This window comes from Pleurodeles waltl, chromosome 9, assembly GCF_031143425.1.
Source record: "Pleurodeles waltl isolate 20211129_DDA chromosome 9, aPleWal1.hap1.20221129, whole genome shotgun sequence".
In the NCBI taxonomy this organism is placed as follows: domain Eukaryota; kingdom Metazoa; phylum Chordata; class Amphibia; order Caudata; family Salamandridae; genus Pleurodeles; species Pleurodeles waltl.
The window spans coordinates 1,188,632,889-1,188,657,688 of NC_090448.1; the positions used below are offsets into that span (position 1 = coordinate 1,188,632,889).

Sequence of the window (24,800 nt, forward strand, 5' to 3'; positions counted from 1 at the left end):
ACATTCACCCAGGAGTTGCACCATTGAGGTCTCCTCATTTTCTGCTGATGAACCCCTGGCTCACAAGTGACTTCAAGCTTCATATGTTTTAGGTGCCATGTCTCACGCCCTGTACACCCCTGTAATGGTTCAGGGCTATTCATGTATGTACATGATCAACATCTGCCTGGGGTTCCTTCTTGTTGGTGCTAGTTACGTCTGATGCATCCTGACAGCCGCAGATCCAGGTACAGTTACTCCTTGCATGTGCCTGTAGTGTGCAAAATGTGCCATTAGGGGTCTGGTTTCTGCCTCCACATTGCAGGGGCTTCTAGCTGCCTTTCTCGTAGGCTAAGGGCTTCCACCTTATTCGGATGCCTTTGCATGCCAAGCTTTACTAGTTTTGTTTACCCGTCACTGTTTTTGTGTCGAGTGTCCTTCTGGTCTGTTTTGTTTCCTGGAATGTTTTCAATAACTCCCTTTATTTATGTGCTTCTCAAGCCATGCCAGCATTCCATAAACAAAGATGGCTCATGTTGCAGGTGGTCCCTAAAGTCATGTTCTTAGCTTGTGTGGCTCTGCATACTCCTGCCATCTACTGTTGGCCTCAAACGTTTTTGAGTTGTTTTTCTTCAAATAACTCTTTTTAGTCCTAAGATGTGCTGTGGTTCCTCCCTTAGTGGTGGATGCCCATGGGCACTGATTCCATGTTAGATTGTTTTTTCTATTATCAGCGTCCTTCGTTTCACATGTACACAGAAAGAACTCTGAGTTCTACATGCTATCAGTATGTTTTTCAGCGTCACATTTCGACACCAAGGGGTCAGAAGACCCAGCTCGTTCTTTGGTTACCTTTCCTTGTGCTTTGTCAATAGACACTCGTATAGGACTGATGACAATATCTCAACGTCCTGGATGACGAGGGCTTTTCTACATCTTTCTGGGACCATACATCGTTGTTTGGACATCTGCTCCAGAGCATGCAGACCTGAAAGGGGTTACAGAATAGATAACATTTCAACAGTGGCCACAGTACAAATCTAAATACCCATGATAGGATTATCACAGCATCTGTAGCGTGTGTCTTTCTCCTGACCACGATGATGCATCCTGCAAGTCCTGCTTCACCTTCCACTGGAAGAAGACTCCCAGGCACCCAAGGGAAATGTTTTGGACACATTGCAAGATTCACCAACAGTCATCCGCTGAGACCCTAGACCTCTTCGGAGCAGAAGACCCCTTCAGTGCTGACGAAGCTGCTGAGGCTGGTCCGTCCGTCCTGGCAGCTCAGGCATTGCCCACTCCAGAGACCACTTCTGTGAGCGCCTCTGACAACAAGGAGGAGGGTACCGGGCTGGCACCAATGACCAGCAGCCCTTGTGCGAACACCATGCTCTGGGTAGTAAGTATGCCAACCGACTGCAAGACTCACTCCAAGCATCTGTTCGACATGTCACTGGGAAGGTTTTAGCAAAACACCTCTGCTGAAGCCATCAGCCTTGCAAAAGATGCCTTGTCTTTGAAGGAGAACTGTTTTTAGAGGTCCTTTCCAAACCAGCGCTATAGCAACACAGGTACAGGGGCACCAGCTCAAACGCTTATGTCCCTTCTCTTCCCCTCCACTCCTTCCACCAACTTCATCTCCACCACAATGATTACACCACTGTGCTGCCTCCACTAGCTCCACCTGCCGGGTCCTCGGGCACCTTTCCCTACCCAGATCCTGTTGATCGAAATGATCAGCCTTAGACCTATGGCCAACCCCTGGGATGATTATAACTGTGACTCACCGGGCGACCCCAACTTAGCCCATTACATAATCAGGGCCCGCCCGCCCCCAGTACAATGACACTTCCTATTGCGAGGTGATAAAGAGGGCTGCAGCTTTTTACGGGGTTGTTGTGCATGTCAAACAAGTGGAAGAGGACTTCCTTCTGGAAATGCTGTTCCAATCAGAGCGGACTGTGCAGCTCCTGCTGATGCTCAAATCTGACAGTTTTAAGGAGCCGGTCAAGGGCCAAGAAAAATATAAACCCTTACCTAGCGACCCAATCTACACCAGAAGCCCAGTTCCCCCTGTCTCCTTGGTGGTCCCTACAGTCTGTGGAAGGGTCTCTGCCTAAGCTGCAGGCCATGTCCCACTGCCTGATAAAGAAAGCAAGAAGACTGATGTGGGCACAAGTATAGCAGTCGCAGCAGTCACTCGCTGGCAGACAGAGTTCTGGCGGTCTCTTCTCCAGATACGATACGTTCCAGTGGGAGGAAATGCAGGAATTGGTCAAACACCTGCCAGAGGACTACAGGCTAAGGAGGGAGTAAATAGTGGATGGTAGATTTCTTTGGGGCCATTACTAGTGCAGAGACCAGCTCTGCGAGGATGGCATCCAGTTGCTTCCTTGAAAAGTGCAATAGAGAGGGTCCCCATCTGAACTTTCTCTTCTTCAAGAAGGATGGCTCACTCAGGCCTGTCTTAGACCTCAAAATATTCATCCTTATAGAGCATTTCCACATGAATACCATGCTGGATGTTCTCCTCTGCTATGACAAAGTGATTACATAATGGTGCTCGACCTCAAAGATGCCTACTCTCACATACACAGTGTCCCTTCCCTTCAGCGGTTTGTTTGTTTTGTTCTAATTGTACATCACTACCAATTCAAAGTACTTCTTTTTAGGGTTACTATGGCTTCATCAGCGTTCATGAAGTGCCTCGCAGTGGTGGCCACCCACCTGGAAAGGAGGGGGCCCTGGTGTCCTCCCCTACCTTGACAACTGGGTGACCATGAGCGAAGGCAGTCAGTAGCTCCTCACCCACCCCCAGGCAGCTGTCGCCCTGCTTCACAGCCGCGGATTCACCATAAATACCACCATGTTCCACTTACAACTTCAACCGACCCAACCCTTCCTGCTCATGGGTAAAGTCTACCCAAACCAGCAGAGTCCTGACATTCCAGCAGCTGCTGGCTTTTCTTCAGCTCAATCATCAGCTCACAGTCAACCAGACTTCATATGCACCTTCGACGAGATTGCCTTGCGCAACAGTGGTCACAAGCAGAAGAAGATCTAGCGTTGACAAAGGCCAGCTTTCACTGCTCTCAGCACTGGTGGAGCAGCAACGACTTGTTACCCAGCAGATCTGAGAGAGACTTCTAGTTGCAGATTCCTTACCTTAGAATTTTCCCCCAGGCGTCAGACTGGATCCGGAGATTTTTTCATTTTGTTACCGAAGGTAAGTAACTTGTATGTCTTTGACAGACCCCATTTTACAAATGACCATCACCAACGACGCCTCTTTCACAGGCTAGCGGGTGAAGCCCGACGACATGATGTATCAAGGAGTGTTGCCCTGGCAGGGCATGGTCCGTGACATCAGCTGCCTGGAGCTACTAATCACACAGCCAGCCCTGAAAGCCGCCTTCTGGGCTAGCACAGGCGGTTTGGTATAGTGGGATACACCATGACATACACTTCGTAGCAGAACACCTCCCCAGGGTGCACAAAAACTTAGCAGACCTGGTCAGCAACACACTTCAACATATCCATGAGTGGGAACTCCACCTGTGAGTCTTACAAAGATACTTCCAACACTCTGGTACCTTGCAAATAGACCTGTTCGCCACCCTCGAAAAAGCAAAATGCCCAAACTTCGCCTCAAGGAACCCACATATACAGTATCTGTATCAGTAGTAACTCTATACTGTTACATATCACATGGTGTCTGCATCAACAGTAACCTTATACCGTCACACAACAGACTGTATCATCACAGATCACACTGTACCGTCACACTAGCATCACTAACCACAGTCCCTGGGCAATGCACTATGGATGAATTGATCAAGGATCTTCACCTTTGCTTTCCTGCCTCTTCCAACTCCTCCACGACATGGTGAGGAAGACGAGATAAATGTCATTGACACTCAACCAGGTGGCTCCTCCCTGAGCCAGACAACCCTGGTGCTTGCTGCTCCTGGAGATGTTCAACAGCCCCCACAAGAAGTACTGACTGAGGTTGGATATTCTCATAAAGAGTCAAGCCACATCAGACTCGATCACAGGCAGCTCAACCTTGCAATCTTGCACCACAGGTCTTCGATTTTGGCTACTTTAACCTTTCCCAAGAATGTGCAACAATTTTATGCAAAATGTGAGGTCCCACCTCACTGTTATGTGTGCTTCAAAGTGGAAAAGATTTGTTCTGTACGTCATCTTCAAACATTTACACCCTTTTAAGCCTAAGGTCCAGGACATCATCTGCTACCTGTTACATCTGCAGAAGTCAGGGCTCGCCTAGTTAGCTGGTGGTGCGGCCTATATGTAGACCAGGAAATATACTTCCCTTTTTAGAATTCTAGTTACCTTGGCTTTCGTTGAGGGTCTCAAGTGGGTCATATGTCCTGCTCATGGGATCAACCTTTGAACCTTCACACCCATACCCCTCTAGGTCTTTTCCTGGACAGTTGCTTTCCTTGGAGCCATTACTTCCCTCAGATACATTAGTGAACCTCAAGCACTCACTTACAAGAACCCTCCACTCAGGTTCACAAAGTTAGAATTGTTCTGAGAACCAATCCAAAACTTATACTCATGGTGGTCTCGCCCTTCAACCTTGACCAAACTATAGAGGACCCGTTCTTCTTTTTGCAGCCCAACTCATCTCCTAGATGTCACAAGAGCGCTCTTATTACATCTACAGGAGCAACCCCTTTCGTAAGTCTAACTGGTTTGTTGCCGCCTTCATTAACCCTTTCAAAGCCCATAGCTTCTCTGAGACTGGTTTACTAAGTGGACAGTCAAGTGCATCCAGATCTTCTACCTCTACCACGAAGGGTGCACTCCACCTGTACAAACGGGTCCACAATGTCTTTCTAAGCCATTGTGATACACGGCCACCTAGTCCCCCACCCGCATGTTTACCAAACACTGTTATAAGGACATCCTGGTCCACCAACGTCCTATGGCTGGCCGGACAGTCTTAAGGACTTTGGGCTTGATTTAGTGTTTGGCGGATGGAATACTCTGTCACAAATGTGCTGGATATCCTGTCCAGTGTATTGTAAGTGCATTATATTGTATGGCCCTTGTAATCGGGTGGACAGGATATCTGTCATGTATGTGATGAAGTATCCCATCTAAATCGGGCCCTTTGTTCCCGTTCCACCGCTTTACAAGGGTGCGACTCTTCAATCTGTACGGAGTATGTGCATCTAAAGCCACACATAATATAAGCAGAATATGTTACTCACCGTATAAGCATCGGTCCTCAGCATGTAGTGCTGTAGATTCAAATGCTTCCAGCCCCCCCGCCAAAGCCTGTATTAACTACAGATCTTTTCTCTATTGTTAACTAGATAACTCTGCGCACTGTGCACCACGCTGCACTCATGAGATAAGCCGTACACACTCTCAGCAGCTGTTCCGAGATCAATATAACATGGAGTCAGTGCTTATGGACATTCCGCAATAAGTGAGGAGTAATAGCACATCTTGCAACACAAATGACTTCTTTGAAGAAAAACAACTTGCAATCATCCGTGCCCAAGAGAAGATGGCAGGAGTATGCAGGGCGGGTGAATCTAGAGCACTTCATGCCACAAGCAGATGCTTACAGAATAAGTAACATTTTCCTCACTGATTTCACAAATTCTTGTTTTACAGGTCACATACTCAGACATATTGCATGTAAAAGGAACAGCCCAAACAATCACCAAAGTGCCACGAGCCTCCGTGTCGAAGTGTATCCTGGGTCAGTCTCCACCAGCTCTGCTGGCCACCTGGATCCCACGGAACAAGTGAGTCTTTACAAGATCTGCTTGGGTTATGAGGGTGGGATGAACTGAACAATTGTGAAGCATGAGGGACAATTACAGATCACACTTAATAATCACAGATCACACTGTACAGTCACAGGTCACACTGTATCCGTGGCAGCAGTAACCGTACTCTCACAGATCACACTGTATCTATATCAGCCATAACTATGTACTCTCACAGATCACACTTTATCAGCAGTAACTCTGTACTTTTCCAGATCACACTGTATCTGTGGCAGAAGTAACTCTACTCTCGCAGATCACACTATATCTGTGTCAGAAGTAACCCTGTACCCTCACAGATCACACTGTATTTATATCAGCCGTAACTCTGTACGCTCACAGATCACACAGTATAGGTATCAGCAGTAACCATGTATTCTCACAGATCACACTGTGTCAGTATCAGCAGTAACTGTACCCTCAGATCACACTGTATAGGTATCAGCAGAAACGCTGTACTCTTACAGATCACACTGTATGAGCAGTAACTCTGTATTTTCACAGATCACACAGTATCTGTGGCAGCAGTAACTCAGTACTCTCACAGATTACACTGTATCAGTATCAGCAGTAACTCTGTACTCTCACAGATGGCACTGTATCTGTGGCAGAAGTAACTCTCTACTCTTGCAGATCACACTGTATGGGTATCGGCAGAAATGCTGTAATCTCACAGATCACAATGTATCTGTATCAGCAGTAAGTCTACTCTCACAGATCACTCTGTATAGGTATCAGCAGTAAGTCTGTACTCTCACAGATCAATCTGTATCAGCAGTAACTCTACTCTCACAGATCACTCTGTATAGGTATCAGCAGAAAGTCTGTACTCTCACAGATCACACTGCATCTGTAGCAGCAGTAACTCAATACTTTCACAGATGGCAACGTATCAGCAGTAACTCTGTACCCTCACAGATCACACTGTATCTGTTGCAGAAGTTACTCTGTACTCTCACAGATCACACTGTGTCTGTATCAGCAATAACGCTGTACTCTCACAGATCACACAGTATATATATCAGCAGTAACCCTGTACTCTCACAGATCACACTGTATCTGTACCAGCAGTAACTCTACTCTCACAAATCACACTGCATCTGTAGCAGCAGTTACTCTGTACCCTCACAGATCACACTGCATCTGTAGCAGCAGTTACTCTGTACCCTCACAGATCACACTGTATCTGTAGCAGCAGTTACTCTGTACCCTCACAGATCACACTGTATCGGTACCAGCAGTAACTCTACTCTCACAGATCACACTGCATCTGTAGCAGCAGTTACTCTGTACCCTCACAGATCACACTGTATCTGTATCAGCAGTAACCCTGTACTCTCACAGATCACACTGTATCTGTAGCAGCAATAACCCTGTACTCTCACAGATCACACTGTATCTGTATCAGCAGTAACCCTGTACTCTCACAGATCACACTGTATCTGTACCAGCAGTAACTCTACTCTCACAGATCATACTGTATCGGTACCAGCAGTAACTCTACTCTCACAGATCCCACTGCATCTGTAGCAGCAGTTACTCTGTACCCTCAAAGATCACACTGTATCTGTATCAGCAGTAACCCTGTACTCTCACAGATCACACTGTATCTGTAGCAGCAATAACGCTGTACTCTCACAGATCACACAGTATATATATCAGCAGTAACCCTGTACTCTCACAGATCACACTGTATCTGTACCAGCAGTAACTCTACTCTCACAGATCACACTGCATCTGTAGCAGCAGTTACTCTGTACTCTCACAGATCACACTGTCTGTATCAGCAGTAACCCTGTACTCTCACAGATCACACTGTATCTGTAGCAGCAATATCGCTGTACTCTCACAGATCACACAGTATATATATCAGCAGTAACCCTGTACTCTCACAGATCACACTGTATCTGTACCAGCAGTAACTCTACTCTCACAGATCACACTGCATCTGTAGCAGCAGTTACTCTGTACTCTCACAGATCACACTGTGTCTGTATCAGCAGTAACCCTATACTCTCACAGATCACACTGTATCTGTAGCAGCAATAACGCTGTACTCTCACAGATCACACAGTATATATATCAGCAGTAACCCTGTACTCTCACAGATCACACTGCATCTGTAGCAGCAGTTACTCTGTACCCTCACAGATCACACTGTGTCTGTATCAGCAGTAACTATACTCTCACAGATCACACTGTATCAGCAGTTACTCTGTACCCTCACAGATCACACTGTATCGGTACCAGCAGTAACTCCACTCTCACAGATCACACTGCATCTGTGGCAGCAGTAACTCAGTACTCTCACACATCACACTGTATCATCACAGGTCACACTGTTCCGTCTCACTATCCTCACTATTAACACAGCGTGAATCCTGAAGACTATCACAGGTCTGCTAATGTCGGTGTGTGCACTTAACGTGCAGAGGCACTTGCTGCTGTGAGTTACTCCACCTCCCTGCAGGGGAGTGTGTGGGGGTTCATTGGTACCCTCTTTCCTCATTCCTGAGGGCTGGCCTAAAGAGTTAAGTGCACTGTAGAGTTGCTTTGAGGTCATACTCTTTTTCCATTCAGTCCAGTATGAACTGATTCCTGGTCCTGAGGACGGCCCTTTGATAAAGAAAGGGGTCAAGAGGCTGCTGAATGCTACATGCATTAAAGACTTTTGTAGTTCATACCACAAAGAACACTACACATCTCTATGGACTTTGCTAATTTTGCCTGCTCTTCATTCTAAAAATGTATTGTTAGTTTCGTATATTAATGGTTATCTCTGCTTCAGTTCACAATTATCCACAGTTTGGCACCATCCGCAGCATTCACGGCACACACACTCTGTGTCTCAGACACACACGTAAACTCTCCTTTACAACACATGCATTCACACACAAAACACCTTCAGAATTACAAGCACATGCTCATTGACACAATTTCACCTGTATACACACACATACACTTTAACTTACACGAACACATACATATCATTCACAACACACACATTCCACACAAAGAGTTTGAGCTATGCACACACACAAATACACCTTCATCTGTGTAGACGCTGACAGACATGCTTTCTCCTGTGTACACACATGCACACTTTCACTTGTAAAAACATACCTTCCTACGTACACGCATAACCACACTTTAACATGCACATACAGACGTTCACATGCTCATGCATACTCCCCTTCACCTGTACACTCACACAGACCTTCGCTTGGTCATACACTGATTAACCTCTACATAGACACACCTGCATACACGCACACACACATACGCTTAGACACATTTGCCTGTACTCATGCTAACCTGAACAATCACACGTGCACAACACACACACACACACACACACACACACACACCCTTCAACGTGAGCACTGATGGTTGTGTTTGTTCTGTTTTCTTCCAGAGAGTCTGGCCATGGCACCATTCACCCCTTCTGCACATCTGTTCCCAGCCATGTGCTCCCCTTATCCCTCAACCTGTATACACACACACACACACACACCAACGTGAATTCTGTGGTTGTGTTTCTTCTGTTTTCTTCCAGAGTCTGGAGTCACTGCTTCTGCACATCTGCTCCCAGGCATGTGCTGCTGTTATCCCTCCAGCTGTACACACACACACACACACACACACACACCCACACACACACACACACACACACCCTTCAACATGAGCACTGATGGTTGTGTTTCTTCTGTTTCCTTCCAGAGAGTCTGGCCATGGCACTATTCACCACTTCTGCACATCTGCTCCCAGTCATGTCCTGCCCTTATCCCTCCAACTCGCTTCCAGAGTGCATCACACCATTGATCGGATAAGGCCTGGTGTGCACGTGGAGACAGCACTCCAGGCACTACAGCAAGATGAAAGGTGCTCCTCAGACGGTCCTTCTCCTTCAGACACCTGTGAAACCTCCCGGTAGGATACAGTCTTTTCCCAGAATTTCTGTTTGTTGGTTGCCATAAAGTGCATTTGTGCACAGCACTGTACATTTATCATAAATCAACATTCCCGGGAGCGCCACTCTGTGCAGAGACTTCCAAGTGTTATAACATGAATGTGGCCTTACCTGGCAACTACGGGGGAACGGCCCATGCAATTAGGAGTGTACAGGATCAGCAGGCTTTGGGTGCTACTGGGGCTATGATAATGTTTGCCAAGAAGGAAAAGGGATGGCACCAGAATACATGGTGCTGAGGGGGAAAAGCGTTGGTACCAGAATACGTAGCGCAGAGGAGGAATGGGATGATACCAGAATGTGTGGTGCTGAGGAGGAATGGGATGATACCAGAATGTGTGGTGCTGGGGGGGGGGAAGCGTTGGTACCAGAATGTGTGGTGCTGAAGAGTATTAGGATGATACCAGAATGTGTGGTGCTGAGGAGGAATGGGATGGTACCAGAATGTGTGGTGCTGAGGAGGAATAGGGTGATACCAGAATGTGTGGTGCAGAGGAGGAATGGGATGGTACCAGAATGTGTGGTGCTGAGGAGGAGTGGGATGGTACCAGAAAGTGTGGTGCAGAGGAGGAATGGGATGATACCAGAATGTGTGGTGCTGAGGGGGGTAAAGCGTTGGTACCAGAATGTATGGTGCTGTAGAGGAGTGGGATGATACCAGAATGTGTGGTGCAGAGGAGGAATGGGATGATACCAGAATGTGTGGTGCTGAGGGGGAAAGCATTGGTACCAGAATGTGTGGTGCAGAGGAGGAATGGGATGATACCAGAATGTGTGGTGCAGAGGAGGAGTGGGATGATACCAGAATGTGTGGTGCTGAGGAGGAATGGGATGATACCAGAATGTGTGGTGCTGAGGGGGGAAGCGTTGGTACCAGAATGTGTGGTGCAGAGGAGTAGTGGGATGATACCAGAATGTGTGGTGCTGAGGAGCAATGGGATGATACCAGAATGTGTGGTGCTGAGGGGGGAAAGCGTTGGTACCAGAATGTGTGGTGCTGAGGAGGAGTGGGATGATACCAGAATGTGTGGTGCAGAGGAGGAATGGGATGATACCAGAATGTGTGGTGCTGAGGGGGGAAGCATTGGTACCAGAATGTGTGGTGCTGAGGAGGAATGGGATGATACCAGAATGTGTGGTGCTGAGGGGGGAAAGTGTTGGTACCAGAATGTGTGGTGCTGAGGAGGAGTGGGATGATACCAGAATGTGTGGTGCAGAGGAGGAATGGGATGATACCAGAATGTGTGGTGCAGAGGAGGAATGGGATGATACCAGAATGCGTGGTGCTGAGGGGGGAAGCGTTGGTACCAGAATGTGTGGTGCAAAGGAGGAATGGGATGATACCAGAATATGTAGTGCTGGGGAGGAATGGGGTGATACCAGAATGTGTGGTGCTGAGGAGGAGTGGGATGATACCAGAATGTCTGGTGCTGAGGAGGAATGGGATGATACCAGAATGTGTGGTGCTGAGTAGGAATGGGATGGTACCAGAATGTGTGGTGCTGAGGAGGAATGATACCAGAATGTGTGGTGCTGAGGGGGGAAAGCGTTCGTACCAGAATGTGTGGTGCTGAGGAGGAGTGGGATATTACCAGAATGTGTGGTGCTGAGGAGGAATGGGATGATACCAGAATGTGTGGTGCTGAGGGGGGAAAGCGTTGGTACCAGAATGTGTGGTGCTGAGGAGGAGTGGGATGATACCAGAATGTGTGGTGCAGAGGAGGAGTGGGATGATACCAGAATGTGTGGTGCTGAGGAGGAATCGGATGATACAGAATGTGTGGTGCTGAGGGGGGAAAGCGTTGGTACCAGAATGTGTGGTGCTGAGGAGGAGTGGGATGATACCAGAATGTGTGGTGCAGAGGAGGAATGGGATGATACCAGAATGTGTGGTGCAGAGGAGTGGGATGATACCAGAATGTGTGGTGCTGAGGAGGAATGGGATATTACCAGAATGTGTGGTGCTGAGGAGGAGTGGGATGATACCAGAATGTGTGGTGCAGAGGAGTGGGATGATACCAGAATGTGTGGTGCTGAGGAGGAATGGGATGATACCAGAATGTGTGTTGCACAGGAGGAATGGGATGATACCAGAATGTGTGGTGCTGAGGGGGGAAAGCGTTGGTACCAGAATGTGTGGTGCTGAGGAGGAGTGGGATATTACCAGAATGTGTGGTGCTGAGGAGGAATGGGATGATATCAGAATGTGTGGTGCTGAGGGGGGAAGTGTTGGTACCAGAATGTGTGGTGCTGAGGAGGAATGGGATGATACCAGAATATCTGGTGCTGAGGCGGAATGGGGTGATACCAGAATGTGTGGTGCAGAGGAGGAATGGGGTGACACCAGAATGTGTGGTGAAGAGGAGGAATGGGGTGACACCAGAATGTGTGTTGCAGAGGGGGGAAAGCGTTGGTGCCAGAATGTGTGGTGCTGAGGAGGAATGGGATGATACCTGAATGTGTGGTGCTGAGGAGGAATGGGATGGTACCAGAATGTGCGGTGCTGAGGAGGAATGGGATGATACCAGAATGTGTGGTGCTGAGGAGGAATGGGATGATACCAGAACGTGTGGTGCCGAGGAGGAATGGGATCATACCAGAATGTGTGCTGCTGAGGAGGAATGGGATGATACAGAATGTGTGGTGCTGAGGAGAAATGGGATGATACAGAATGTGTGGTGCAGAGGAGGAATGGGATGATACCAGAATGTGTGGTGCAGAGGAGGAATGGGATAATACCAGAGTGTGTAGTGCGGAGGAGGAATGGGATGATACCAGAATGTGTGGTGCGGAGGAGGAATGGGATGATACCAGAATGTGTGGTGCTGAGGAGGAATGGGATGGTACCAGAATGTGTGGTGCAGAGGAGGAATGGGATGATACCAGAATGTGTGGTGCTGAGGGGGTAAAGCGTTGGTACCAGAATGTGTGGTGCTGAGGAGGAGTGGGATCATACCAGAATGTGTAGTGCTGAGGAGGAATGGGATGATACCAGAATGTGTGGTGCAGAGGAGGAATGGGATGATACCAGAATGTGTGGTGCAGAGGAGGAATGGGATGATACCAGAATGTGTGGTGCTGAGGAGGAATGGGATGATACCAGAATGTGTGTTGCAGAGGAGGAATGGGATGATACCAGAATGTGTGGTGCTGAGGGGGGGAAGCGTTGGTACCAGAATGTGTGGTGCTGAGGAGGAGTGGGATATTACCAGAATGTGTGGTGCTGAGGAGGAATGGGATGATAGCAGAATGTCTGGTGCTGAGGGGGGGAAGAGTTGGTACCAGAATGTGTGGTGCAGAGGAGGAATGGGATGATACCAGAATATCTGGTGCTGAGGAGGAATGGGGTGATACCAGAATGTGTGGTGCTGAGGAGGAATGGATGATACCAGAATGTGTGGTGCAGAGGAGCAATGGGGTGATACCAGAATGTGTGGTGCTGAGGAGGAGTGGGATGATACCAGAATGTGTGGTGCAGAGGAGGAATGGGATGATACCAGAATGTGTGGTGCTGAGGGGGGAAAGCGTTGGTACCAGAATGTGTGGTGCTGAGGAGGAATGGGATGCTACCAGAATGTGTGGTGCTGAGGGGGGGGGAGCGTTGGTACCAGAATGTGTGGTGCAGAGGAGAAATGGGATGATACCAGAATATCTGGTGCTAAGGAGGAATGGGGTGATACCAGAATGTGTGGTGCTGAGGAGGAGTGGGATGATACCAGAATGTGTGGTGCTGAGGAGGAATGGGATGATACCAGAATATGTGGTGATGAGGAGGAATGGGATGATACCAGAATGTGTGGTGCTGAGGAGGAATGGGATGATACCAGAATGGGTGGTGATGAGGAGGAATGGGATGATACCAGAATGGTTGGAGCAGAGGAGGAATGGGGTGATACCAGAATGTGTGGTGCAGAGGAGGAATGGGGTGACACCAGAATGTGTGTTGCAGAGGGGGGGAAGCGTTGGTACCAGAATGTGTGGTGCAGAGGAGGAATGGGATGATACCAGAATGTGTGGTGCTGAGGAGGAGTGGGATGATACCAGAATGTATGGTGCAGAGGAGTGGGATGATACCAGAATGTGTGGTGCTGAGGAGGAATGGGATGATACCAGAATGTGTGGTGCTAAGGAGGAATGGGATGATACCAGAATGTGTGGTGCTGAGGGGGGAAGCGTTGGTACCAGAATGTGTGGTGCAGAGGAGGATTGGGATGATACCAGAATGTGTGGTGCTGAGGAGCAATGGGATGATACCAGAATGTGTGGTGCTGAGGGGGGAAAGCGTTGGTACCAGAATGTGTGGTGCTGAGGAGGAGTGGGATGATACCAGAATGTGTGGTGCAGAGGAGGAATGGGATGATACCAGAATGTGTGGTGCTGAGGGGGGAAGCGTTGGTACCAGAATGTGTGGTGCTGAGGAGGAATGGGATGATACCAGAATGTGTGGTGCTGAGGAGGAGTGGGATGATACCAGAATGTGTGGTGCTGAGGAGGAATGGGATGATACCAGAATGTGTGGTGATGAGGAGGAATGGGATGATACCAGAATGTGTGGTGCTGAAGAGGAATGGGATGATACCAGAATGCGTGGTGATGAGGAGGAATGAGATGATAACAGAATGTGTGGTGCAGAGGAGGAATGGGGTGATACCAGAATGTGTGGTGGAGATGAGGAATGGGGTGACACCAGAATGTGTGTTGCAGAGGGGGGAAAGCGTTGGTACCAGAATGTGTGGTGCAGAGGAGGAATGGGATGATACCAGAATGTGTGGTGCTGAGGAGGAGTGGGATGATACCAGAATGTGTGGTGCAGAGGAGTGGGATGATACCAGAATGTGTGGTGCTGAGGAGGAATGGGATGATACCAGAATGTGTTGGGCTGAGGGGGGAAAGCGTTGGTACCAGAATGTGTGGTGCTGAGGAGGAGTGGGATGATACCAGAATGTGTGGTGCTGAGGACTAATGGGATGATACCAGAATGTGTGGTGCAGAGGAGGAATGAGATGATACCAGAATGTGTGGTGCTGAGGAGGAATGGGATGATACCAGAATGTGTGTTGCAGAGGAGGAATGGGATGATACCAGAATGTGTGGTGCTGAGGGGGGAAAGCGTTGGTACCAGAATGTGTGGTGCTGAGGAGGAGTGGGATGATACCAGAATGTGTGGTGCTGAGGACTAATGGGATGATACCAGAATGTGTGGTGCAGAGGAGGAATGAGATGATACCAGAATGTGTGGTGCTGAGGAGGAATGGGATGATACCAGAATGTGTGGTGCTGAGGAGGAGTGGGATATTACCAGAATGTGTGGTGCTGAGGAGGAATGGGATGATACCAGAATGTGTGGTGCTGAGGAGGAGTGGGATGATACCAGAATGTGTGGTGCTGAGGAGGAATGGGATGATACCAGAATGTGTGGTTCAGAGGATGAGTGGGATGATACCAGAATGTGTGGTGCTGAGGAGGAATGGGATGATACCAGAATGTGTGGTGCTGAGGAGGAATGGGAGTGTACCAGAATGTGTGGTGCTGAGGAGGAATGGAATGATACCAGAATGTGTGGTGCTGAGGGGGGAAAGCGTTCGTACCAGAATGTGTGGTGGTGAGGAGGAATGGGGTGATACCAGAATGTGTGGTGCTGAGGGGGGAAAGCGTTGGTACCAGAATGTGTGGTGCTGATGAGGAGTGGGATCATACCAGAATGTGTAGTGCTGAGGAGGAATGGGATGATACCAGAATGTGTGGTGCAGAGGAGGAATGGGATGATACCAGAATGTGTGGTGCAGAGGAGGAATGGGATGATACCAGAATGTGTGGTGCTGAGGAGGAATGGGATGATACCAGAATGTGTGTTGCAGAGGAGGAATGGGATGATACCAGAATGTGTGGTGCTGAGGGGGGGGAAGCGTTGGTACCAGAATGTGTGGTGCTGAGGAGGAGTGGGATATTACCAGAATGTGTGGTGCTGAGGAGGAATGGGATGATACCAGAATGTGTGGTGCTGAGGAGGAATGGGATGATACCAGAATGTGTGGTGCAGAGGAGGAGTGGGATGATACCAGAATGTGTGGTGCTGAGGAGGAATGGGATGATACCAGAATGTGTGGTGCTGAGGAGGAATGGGATGATACCAGAATGTGTGGTGCAGAGGAGGAGTGGGATGATACCAGAATGTGTGGTGCTGAGGAGGAATGGGATGATACCAGAATGTGTGTGCTGAGGGGGGAAAGCGTTGATACCAGAATGTGTGGTGCTGAGGAGGAGTGGGATATTACCAGAATGTGTGGTGCAGAGGAGGAATGGGATGATATCACAATGTGTGGTGCAGAGGAGGAGTGGGATGATACCAGAATGTGTGGTGCTGAGGAGGAATGGGATGATACCAGTATGTGTGGTGCTGAGGAGGGAAAGCGTTGGTACCAGAATGTGTGGTGCTGAGGAGGAGTGGGATGATACCAGAATGTGTGGTGCAGAGGAGGAGTGCGATGATACCAGAATGTGTGGTGCAGAGGATGAGTGGGATGATACCAGAATGTGTGGTGCTGAAGAGGAATGGGATGATAGCAGAATGTGTGGTGCAGAGGAGGAATGGGATGATACCAGAATGTGTGGTGCTGAGGAGGAATGGGATGATACCAGAATGTGTGGTGCAGAGGAGGAATGGGATGATACCAGAATTTCTGGTGCTGAGGAGGAATGGGGTGATACCAGAATGTGTGGTGCTGAGGAGGAATGGGATGATACCAGAATGTGTGGTGCAGAGGAGGAGTGGGATGAAACCAGAATGTGTGGTGCTGAGGAGGAATGGGATGATACCAGAATGTGTGGTGCAGAGGAGGAATGGGATGATACCAGAATGTGTGGTGCAGAGGAGGAATGGGATGATACCAGAATGTGTGGTGCTGAGGGTGGAAGCGTTGGTACCACAATGTGTGGTGCAGAGGAGGAATGGGATGATACCAGAATATGTAGTGCTGAGGAGGAATGGGGTGATACCAGAATGTGTGGTGCTGAGGAGGAATGGGATGATACCAGAATGTGTGGTGCAGAGGATGAGTGGGATGATACCAGAATGTGTGGTGCAGAGGAGGTATGGGATGATATCACAATGTGTGGTGCAGAGGAGGAGTGGGATGATACCAGAATGTGTGGTGCTGAGGAGGAATGGGATGATACCAGTATGTGTGGTGCTGAGGAGGGAAAGCGTTGGTACCAGAATGTGTGGTGCTGAGGAGGAGTGGGATGATACCAGAATGTGTGGTGCAGAGGAGGAGTGCGATGATACCAGAATGTGTGGTGCAGAGGATGAGTGGGATGATACCAGAATGTGTGGTGCTGAAGAGGAATGGGATGATAGCAGAATGTGTGGTGCAGAGGAGGAATAGGATGATACCAGAATGTGTGGTGCTGAGGGGGGGAAAACGTTGGTACCAGAATGTGTGGTGCTGAGGAGGAGTTTGATATTACCAGAATGTGTGGTGCTGAGGAGGAATGGGATGATACCAGAATGTGTGGTGCTGAGGGGGGAAGTGTTGGTACCAGAATGTGTGGTGCTGAGGAGGAATGGGATGATACCAGAATATCTGGTGCTGAGGAGGAATGGGATGATACCAGAATGTGTGGTGCAGAGGAGGAATGGGGTGATACCACAATGTGTGGTGCAGAGGAGGAATGGGGTGACACCAGAATGTGTGGTGCAGAGGAGGAATGGGGTGACACCAGAATGTGTGTTGCAGAGGGGGGAAAGCGTTGGTACCAGAATGTGTGGTGCAGAGGAGTAACGGGATGATACCAGAATGTGTGGTGCAGAGGAGGAATGGGATGATACCAGACTGTGTGGTGCTGAGGAGGAATGGGATGGTACCAGAATGTGTGGTGCTGAGGAGGAATGGGATGATACCAGAATATGTGGTGCTGAGGAGGAATGGGGTGATACCAGAATGTGTGGTGCAGAGGAGGAATGGGATAATACCAGAGTGTGTGGTGCGGTGGAGGAATGGGATGATACCAGAATGTGTGGTGCTGAGGAGGAATGGGATGGTACCAGAATGTGTGGTGCTGAGGAGGAATGGGATGGTACGAGAATGTGTGGTGCTGAGGAGGAATGGGATGGTACCAGAATGTGTGGTGCTGAGGAGGAATGGGATGATACCAGAACGTGTGCTGCTGAGGAGGAATGGGATGATAACAGAATGTGTGGTGCTGAGGAGGAATGGGATGATACCAGAACGTGTGGTGCCGAGGAGGAATGGGATGATACTAGAATGTGTGCTGCTGAGGAGGAATGGGATGATACAGAATGTGTGGTGCAGAGGAGGAATGGGATGATACCAGAATGTGTGGTGCTGAGGAGGAATGGGATGATACCCGAATATGTGGTGCTGAGGAGGAATGGGATGATACCAGAATATGTGGTGCTGAGGAGGAATGGGGTGATACCACAATGTGTGGTGCAGAGGAGGAATGGGATAATACCAGAGTGTGTGGTGCGGAGGAGGAATGGGGTGATACCAGAATGTGTGGTGCGGAGGAGGAATGGGATGATACCACAATGTGTGGTGCTGAGGAGGAATGGGATGATACCAGAATGTGTGGTGCTGAGGAGGAATGGGATGATACCAGAATGTGTGGTGCAGAGGAGGAGTGGGATGATACCAGAATGTGTGGTGCTGAGGAGGAATGGGATGATACCAGAATGTGTGTTGCAGAGGAGGAATGGGATGATACCAGAATGTGTGGTGCTGAGGGGGGAAAGCGTTCGTACCAGAATGTGTGGTGCTGAGGAGGAGTGGGATGATACCAGAATGCGTGGTGCTGAGGAGGAATGGGATGATACCAGAATGTGTGGTGCTGAGGGGGGAAGCGTTGGTACCAGAATGTGTGGTGCAGAGGACGAATGGGATGATACCAGAATATGTGGTGCTGAGGAGGAATGGGGTGATACCAGAATGTGTGGTGCTGAGGAGGAATGGGATGATACCAGAATGTGTGGTGCAGAGGAGGAGTGGGATGATACCAGAATGTGTGGTGCGGAGGAGGAATGGGATGATACCAGAATGTGTGGTGCTGAGGAGGAATGGGATGATACCAGAATGTGTGGTGCTGAGGAGGAATGGGATGATACCAGAATCTGTGTTGCAGAGGAAGAATGGGATGATACCAGAATGTGTGGTGCTGAGGGGGGAAAGCGTTCGTACCAGAATGTGTGGTGCTGAGGAGGAGTGGGATGATACCAGAATGTGTGGTGCTGAGGAGGAATAGGATGATACCAGAATGTGTGGTGCAGAGGAGGAATGGGATGATACCAGAATATGTGGTGCTGAGTTGGAATGGGGTGATACCAGAATGTGTGGTGCTGAGAAGGAATGGGATGATACCACAATGTGTGGTGCAGAGGATGAGTGGGATGATACCAGAATGTGTGGTGCTGAGCAGGAATGGGATGATACCAGAATGTGTGGTGCTGAGGAGGAATGGGATGGTACCAGAATGTGTGGTGCTGAGGAGGAATGGAATGATACCAGAATGTGTGGTGCTGAGGGGGGAAAGCGTTGGTACCAGAATGTGTGGTGCTGAGGAGGAGTGGGATACTACCAGAATGTGTGGTGCTGAGGAGGAATGGGATGATACCAGAATGTGTGGTGCTGAGCAGGAATGGGATGATACCAGAATGTGTGGTGCAGAGGAGGAGTGGGATGATACCAGAATATGTGGTGCTGAGGAGGAATGGGGTGATACCAGAATGTATGGTGCTGAGGAGGAATGGGATGATACCAGAATGTGTGGTGCAGAGGATGAGTGGGATGATACCAGAATGTGTGGTGCTGAGGAGGAATGGGATGATACCAGAATGTGTGGTGCAGAGGAGGAGTGGGATGATACCAGAATGTGTGGTGCAGAGGAGGAATGGGATGATACCAGAATGTGTGGTGCTGAGGAGGAATGGGATGATACCAGAATGTGTGTTGCAGAGGAGGAATGGGATGATACCAGAATGTGCAGTGCTGAGGGGGGAAAGCGTTGGTACCAGAATGTGTGGTGCAGAGGAGGAATGGGATGATACCAGAATATCTGGTGCTGAGGAGGAATGGGATGATACCAGAATGTGTGGTGATGAGGAGGAATGGATGATACCAGAATGAGTGGTGCTGAGGAGGAATGGGATGATACCAGAATGTGTGGTGATGAGGAGGAATGGATGATACCAGAATGTGTGGTGCTGAGGAGGAATGGGATGATACCAGAATGTGTGGTGATGAGGAGGAATGGGATGATACCAGAATGTGTGGTGCAGAGCAGCAATGGGGTGATACCAGAATGTGTGGTGCAGAGGAGGAATGGGGTGACACCAGAATGTGTGGTGCAGAGGAGGTTTGGGGTGACACCAGAATGTGTGTTGCAGAGGGGCGAAAGCGTTGGTACCAGAATGTGTGGTGCAGAGGAGGAATGGGATGATACCAGGATGTGTGGTGCTGAGGAGGAGTGGGATGATACCAGAATGTTTGGTGCAGAGGAGGAGTGGGATGATACCAGAATGTTTGGTGCAGAGGAGGAGTGGGATGATACCAGAATGTGTGGTGCTGAGGAGGAATGGGATGATACCAGAATGTGTGGTGCTGAGGGGGGAAAGCGTTGGTACCAGAATGTGTGGTGCTGAGGAGGAGTGGGATGATACCAGAATGTGTGGTGCTGAGGAGGAATGGGATGATACCAGAATGTGTGGTGCAGAGGAGGAATGGGATGATACCAGAATGTGTGGTGCTGAGGAGGAATGGGATGATACCAGAATGTGTGTTGCAGAGGAGGAATGGGATGATACCAGAATGTGTGGTGCTGAGGGGGGAAAGCGTTGGTACCAGAATGTGTGGTGCTGAGGAGGCGTGGGATATTACCAGAATGTGTGGTGCTGAGGAGGAATGGGATGATACCAGAATGTGTGGTGCTGAGGGGGGGAGCGTTGGTACCAGAATGTGTGGTGCTGAGGGGGGAAAGCGTTGGTACCAGAATGTGTGGTGCTGGGGAGGAGTGGGATGATACCAGAATGTGTGGTGCTGAGGAGGAATGGGATGATACCAGAATGTGTGGTGCAGAGGAGGAATGGGATGATACCAGAATGTGTGGTGCTGAGGAGGAATGGGATGATACCAGAATGTGTGTTGCAGAGGAGGAATGGGATGATACCAGAATGTGCGGTGCTGAGGGGGGAAAGCGTTGGTACCAGAATGTGTGGTGCAGAGGAGGAATGGGATGATACCAGAATATCTGGTGCTGAGGAGGAATGGGATGATACCAGAATGTGTGGTGCTGAGAAGGAATGGATGATACCAGAATGTGTGGTGCTGAGGAGGAATGGGATGATAGCAGAATGTGTGGTGATGAGGAGGAATGGATGATACCAGAATGTGTGGTGCTGAGGAGGAATGGGATGATACCAGAATGTGTGGTGATGAGGAGGAATGGGATGATACCAGAATGTGTGGTGCAGAGCAGCAATGGGGTGATACCAGAATGTGTGGTGCAGAGGAGGAATGGGGTGACACCAGAATGTGTGGTGCAGAGGAGGATTGGGGTGACACCAGAATGTGTGTTGCAGAGGGGCGAAAGCGTTGGTACCAGAATGTGTGGTGCAGAGGAGGAATGGGATGATACCAGGATGTGTGGTGCTGAGGAGGAGTAGGATGATACCAGAATGTTTGGTGCAGAGGAGTAGTGGGATGATACCAGAATGTTTGGTGCAGGCGAGGAGTGGGATGATACCAGAATGTGTGGTGTTGAGGAGGAATGGGATGATACCAGAATGTGTGGTGCTGAGGGGGGAAAGCGTTGGTACCAGAATGTGTGGTGCTGAGGAGGAGTGGGATGATACCAGAATGTGTGGTGCTGAGGAGGAATGGGATGATACCAGAATGTGTGGTGCAGAGGAGGAATGGGATGATACCAGAATGTGTGGTGCTGAGGAGGAATGGGATGATACCAGAATGTGTGTTGCAGAGGAGGAATGGGATGATACCAGACTGTGTGGTGCTGAGGGGGGAAAGCGTTGGTACCAGAATGTGTGGTGCTGAGGAGGCGTGGGATATTACCAGAATGTGTGGTGCTGAGGAGGAATGGGATGATACCAGAATGTGTGGTGCTGAGGGGGGGAGCGTTGGTACCAGAATGTGTGGTGCAGAGGAGGAATGGGATGATACCAGAATATCTGGTGCTGAGGAGGAATGGGGTGATACCAGAATGTGTGGTGCTGAGGAGGAATGGGATGATACCAGAATGTGTGGTGCAGAGGATGATTGGGATGATACCAGAATGTGTGGTGCTGAGGAGGAATGGGATGATACCAGAATGTGTGGTGCTGAGGAGGAATGGGATGGTACCAGAATGTGTGGTGCGGAGGAGGAATGGAATGATACCAGAATGTGTGGTGCTGAGGGGGGAAAGCGTTCGTACCAGAATGTGTGGTGCAGAGGAGGAATGGGATGATACCAGAATGTGTGGTGCAAAGTAGGAGTGGGATGATACCAGAATGTGTGGTGCTGAGGAGGAATGGGATGATACCAGAATGTGTGGTGCTGAGGGGGGAAAGCGTTGGTACCAGAATGTGTGGTGCTGAGTAGGAGTGGGATGATACCAGAATGTGTGGTGCAGAGGAGGAGTGGGATGATACCAGACTGTGTGGTGCTGAGGAGGAATGGGATGATACCAGAATGTGTGGTGCTGAGGGGGGAAAGCGTTGGTACCAGAATGTGTGGTGCTGAGGAGGAGTGGGATGATACCAGAATGTGTGGTTCTGAGGAGGAATGGGATGATACCAGATTGTGTGGTGCAGAGGAGGAATGGTATGATACAAGAATGTGTGGTGCTGAGGAGGAATGGGATGATACCAGAATGTGTGGTGCTGAGGGGGGAAGCGTTGGTACCAGAATGTGTGGTGCAGTGGCGGAATGGCATGATACTAGAATATCTGGTGCTGAGGAGGAATGGGGTTATACCAGAATGTGTGGTGCTGAGGAGGAATGGGATGATACCAGAATGTGTGGTGCTGAGGAGGAATGGGATGATACCAGAATGTGTGGTGCTGAGGAGGAATGGGATGGTACCAGAATGTGTGGTGATGAGGAGGAATGGGATGATACCAGAATGTGTGGTGCAGAGGAGGAATGGGGTGACACCAGAATGTGTGGTGCAGAGGAGGAATGGGGTGACACCAGAATGTGTGTTGCAGAGGGGGGAAAGCGTTGGTACCAGAATGTGTGGTGCAGAGGAGGAATGGGGTGACACCAGAATGTGTGGTGCAGAGGAGGAATGGGGTGACACCAGAATGTGTGTTGCAGAGGGGGGAAAGCGTTGGTACCAGAATGTGTGGTGCAGAGGAGGAGTGGGATGATACCAGAATGTTTGGTGCAGAGGAGGAGTGGGATGATACTAGAATGTGTGGTGTTGAGGAGGAATGGGATGATACCAGAATGTGTGGTGCTGAGGGGGGAAAGCGTTGGTACCAGAATGTGTGGTGCTGAGGAGGAGTGGGATAATACCAGAATGTGTGGTGCTGAGGAGGAATGGGATGATACCAGAATGTGTGGTTCAGAGGAGGAATGGGGTGACACCAGAATGTGTGGTGCAGAGGAGGAATGGGGTGACACCAGAATGTGTGTTGCAGAGGGGGGAAAGCGTTGGTACCAGAATGTGTGGTGCAGAGGAGGAATGGGATGATACCAGAATGTGTGGTGCTGAGGAGGAGTGGGATGATACCAGAATGTGTGGTGCAGAGGAGGAGTGGGATGATATCAGAATGTGTGGTGCTGAGGAGGAATGGGATGATACCAGAATGTGTGGTGCTGAGGGGGGAAAGTGTTGGTACCAGAATGTGTGGTGCTGAGGAGGAGTGGGATGTTACCAGAATGTGTGGTGCTGAGGAGGAATGGGATGATACCAGAATGTGTGGTGCGGAGGAGGAATAAGATGATACCAGAATGTGTGGTGCTGAGGAGGAATGGGATGATACCAGAATGTGTGGTGCAGAGGAGGAATGGGATGATACCAGAATGTGTGGTGCTGAGGAGGAATGGGATGATACCAGAATGTGTGTTGCAGAGGAGGAATGGGATGATACCAGAATGTGTGGTGCTGAGGGGGGAAAGCGTTGGTACCAGAATGTGTGGTGCTGAGGAGGAGTGGGATATTACCAGAATGTGTGGTGCTGAGGAGGAATGGGATGATACCAGAATGTGTGGTGCTGAGGAGGAATGGGATGATACCAGAATATGTGGTGCAGAGGAGGAGTGGGATGATACCAGAATGTGTGGTGCTGAGGAGGAATGGGATGATACCAGAATGTGTGGTGCTGAGGAGGAATGGGATGATACCAGAATGTGTATTGCAGAGGAGGAGTGGGATGATACCAGAATGTGTGGTGCTGAGGAGGAATGGGATGATACCAGAATGTGTGGTGCTGAGGGGGGAAAGCGTTGGTACCAGAATGTGTGGTGCTGAGGAGGAGTGGGAATTACCAGAATGTGTGGTGCTGAGGAGGAATGGGGTGATACCAGAATGTGTGGTGCTGAGGGGGGAAGTGTTGGCACCAGAATGTGTGGTGCAGAGGAGGAATGGGATGATACCAGAATTTCTGGTGCTGAGGAGGAATGGGGTGATACCAGAATGTGTGGTGCTGAGGAGGAATGGGATGATACCAGAATGTGTGGTGCAGAGGAGGAGTTGAATGAAACCAGAATGTGTGGTGCTGAGGAGGAATGGGATGATACCAGAATGTGTGGTGCTGAGGGGGGAAGCGTTGGTACCAGAATGTGTGGTGCAGAGGAGGAATGGGATGATACCAGAATATGTGGTGCTGAGGAGGAATGGGATGATACTAGAATGTGTGGTGAAGAGGAGGAGTGGGATGATACCAGAATGTGTGGTGCGGAGGAGGAGTGGGATGATACCAGAATGTGTGGTGCGGAGGAGGAATGGGATGATACCAGAATGTGTGGTGCTGAGGAGGAATGGGATGATACCAGAATGTGTGTTGCAGAGGAGGAATG

General features: G+C 49.5%; 1 protein-coding gene across 1 annotated transcript in view; it reads left to right on the forward strand.

Annotated features, from left to right (window-relative positions):
• TTC6 (tetratricopeptide repeat domain 6) overlaps positions 1–24,800 on the forward strand; it is a 475,627-nt gene that overhangs the window by 84,127 nt on the left and 366,700 nt on the right. The window contains exons 6-7 of the mRNA XM_069207716.1: positions 5,638–5,771; positions 9,516–9,725. Coding sequence (XP_069063817.1) covers positions 5,638–5,771; positions 9,516–9,725 — 344 coding nt within the window. The remainder of the gene's footprint in view (positions 1–5,637; positions 5,772–9,515; positions 9,726–24,800) is intronic.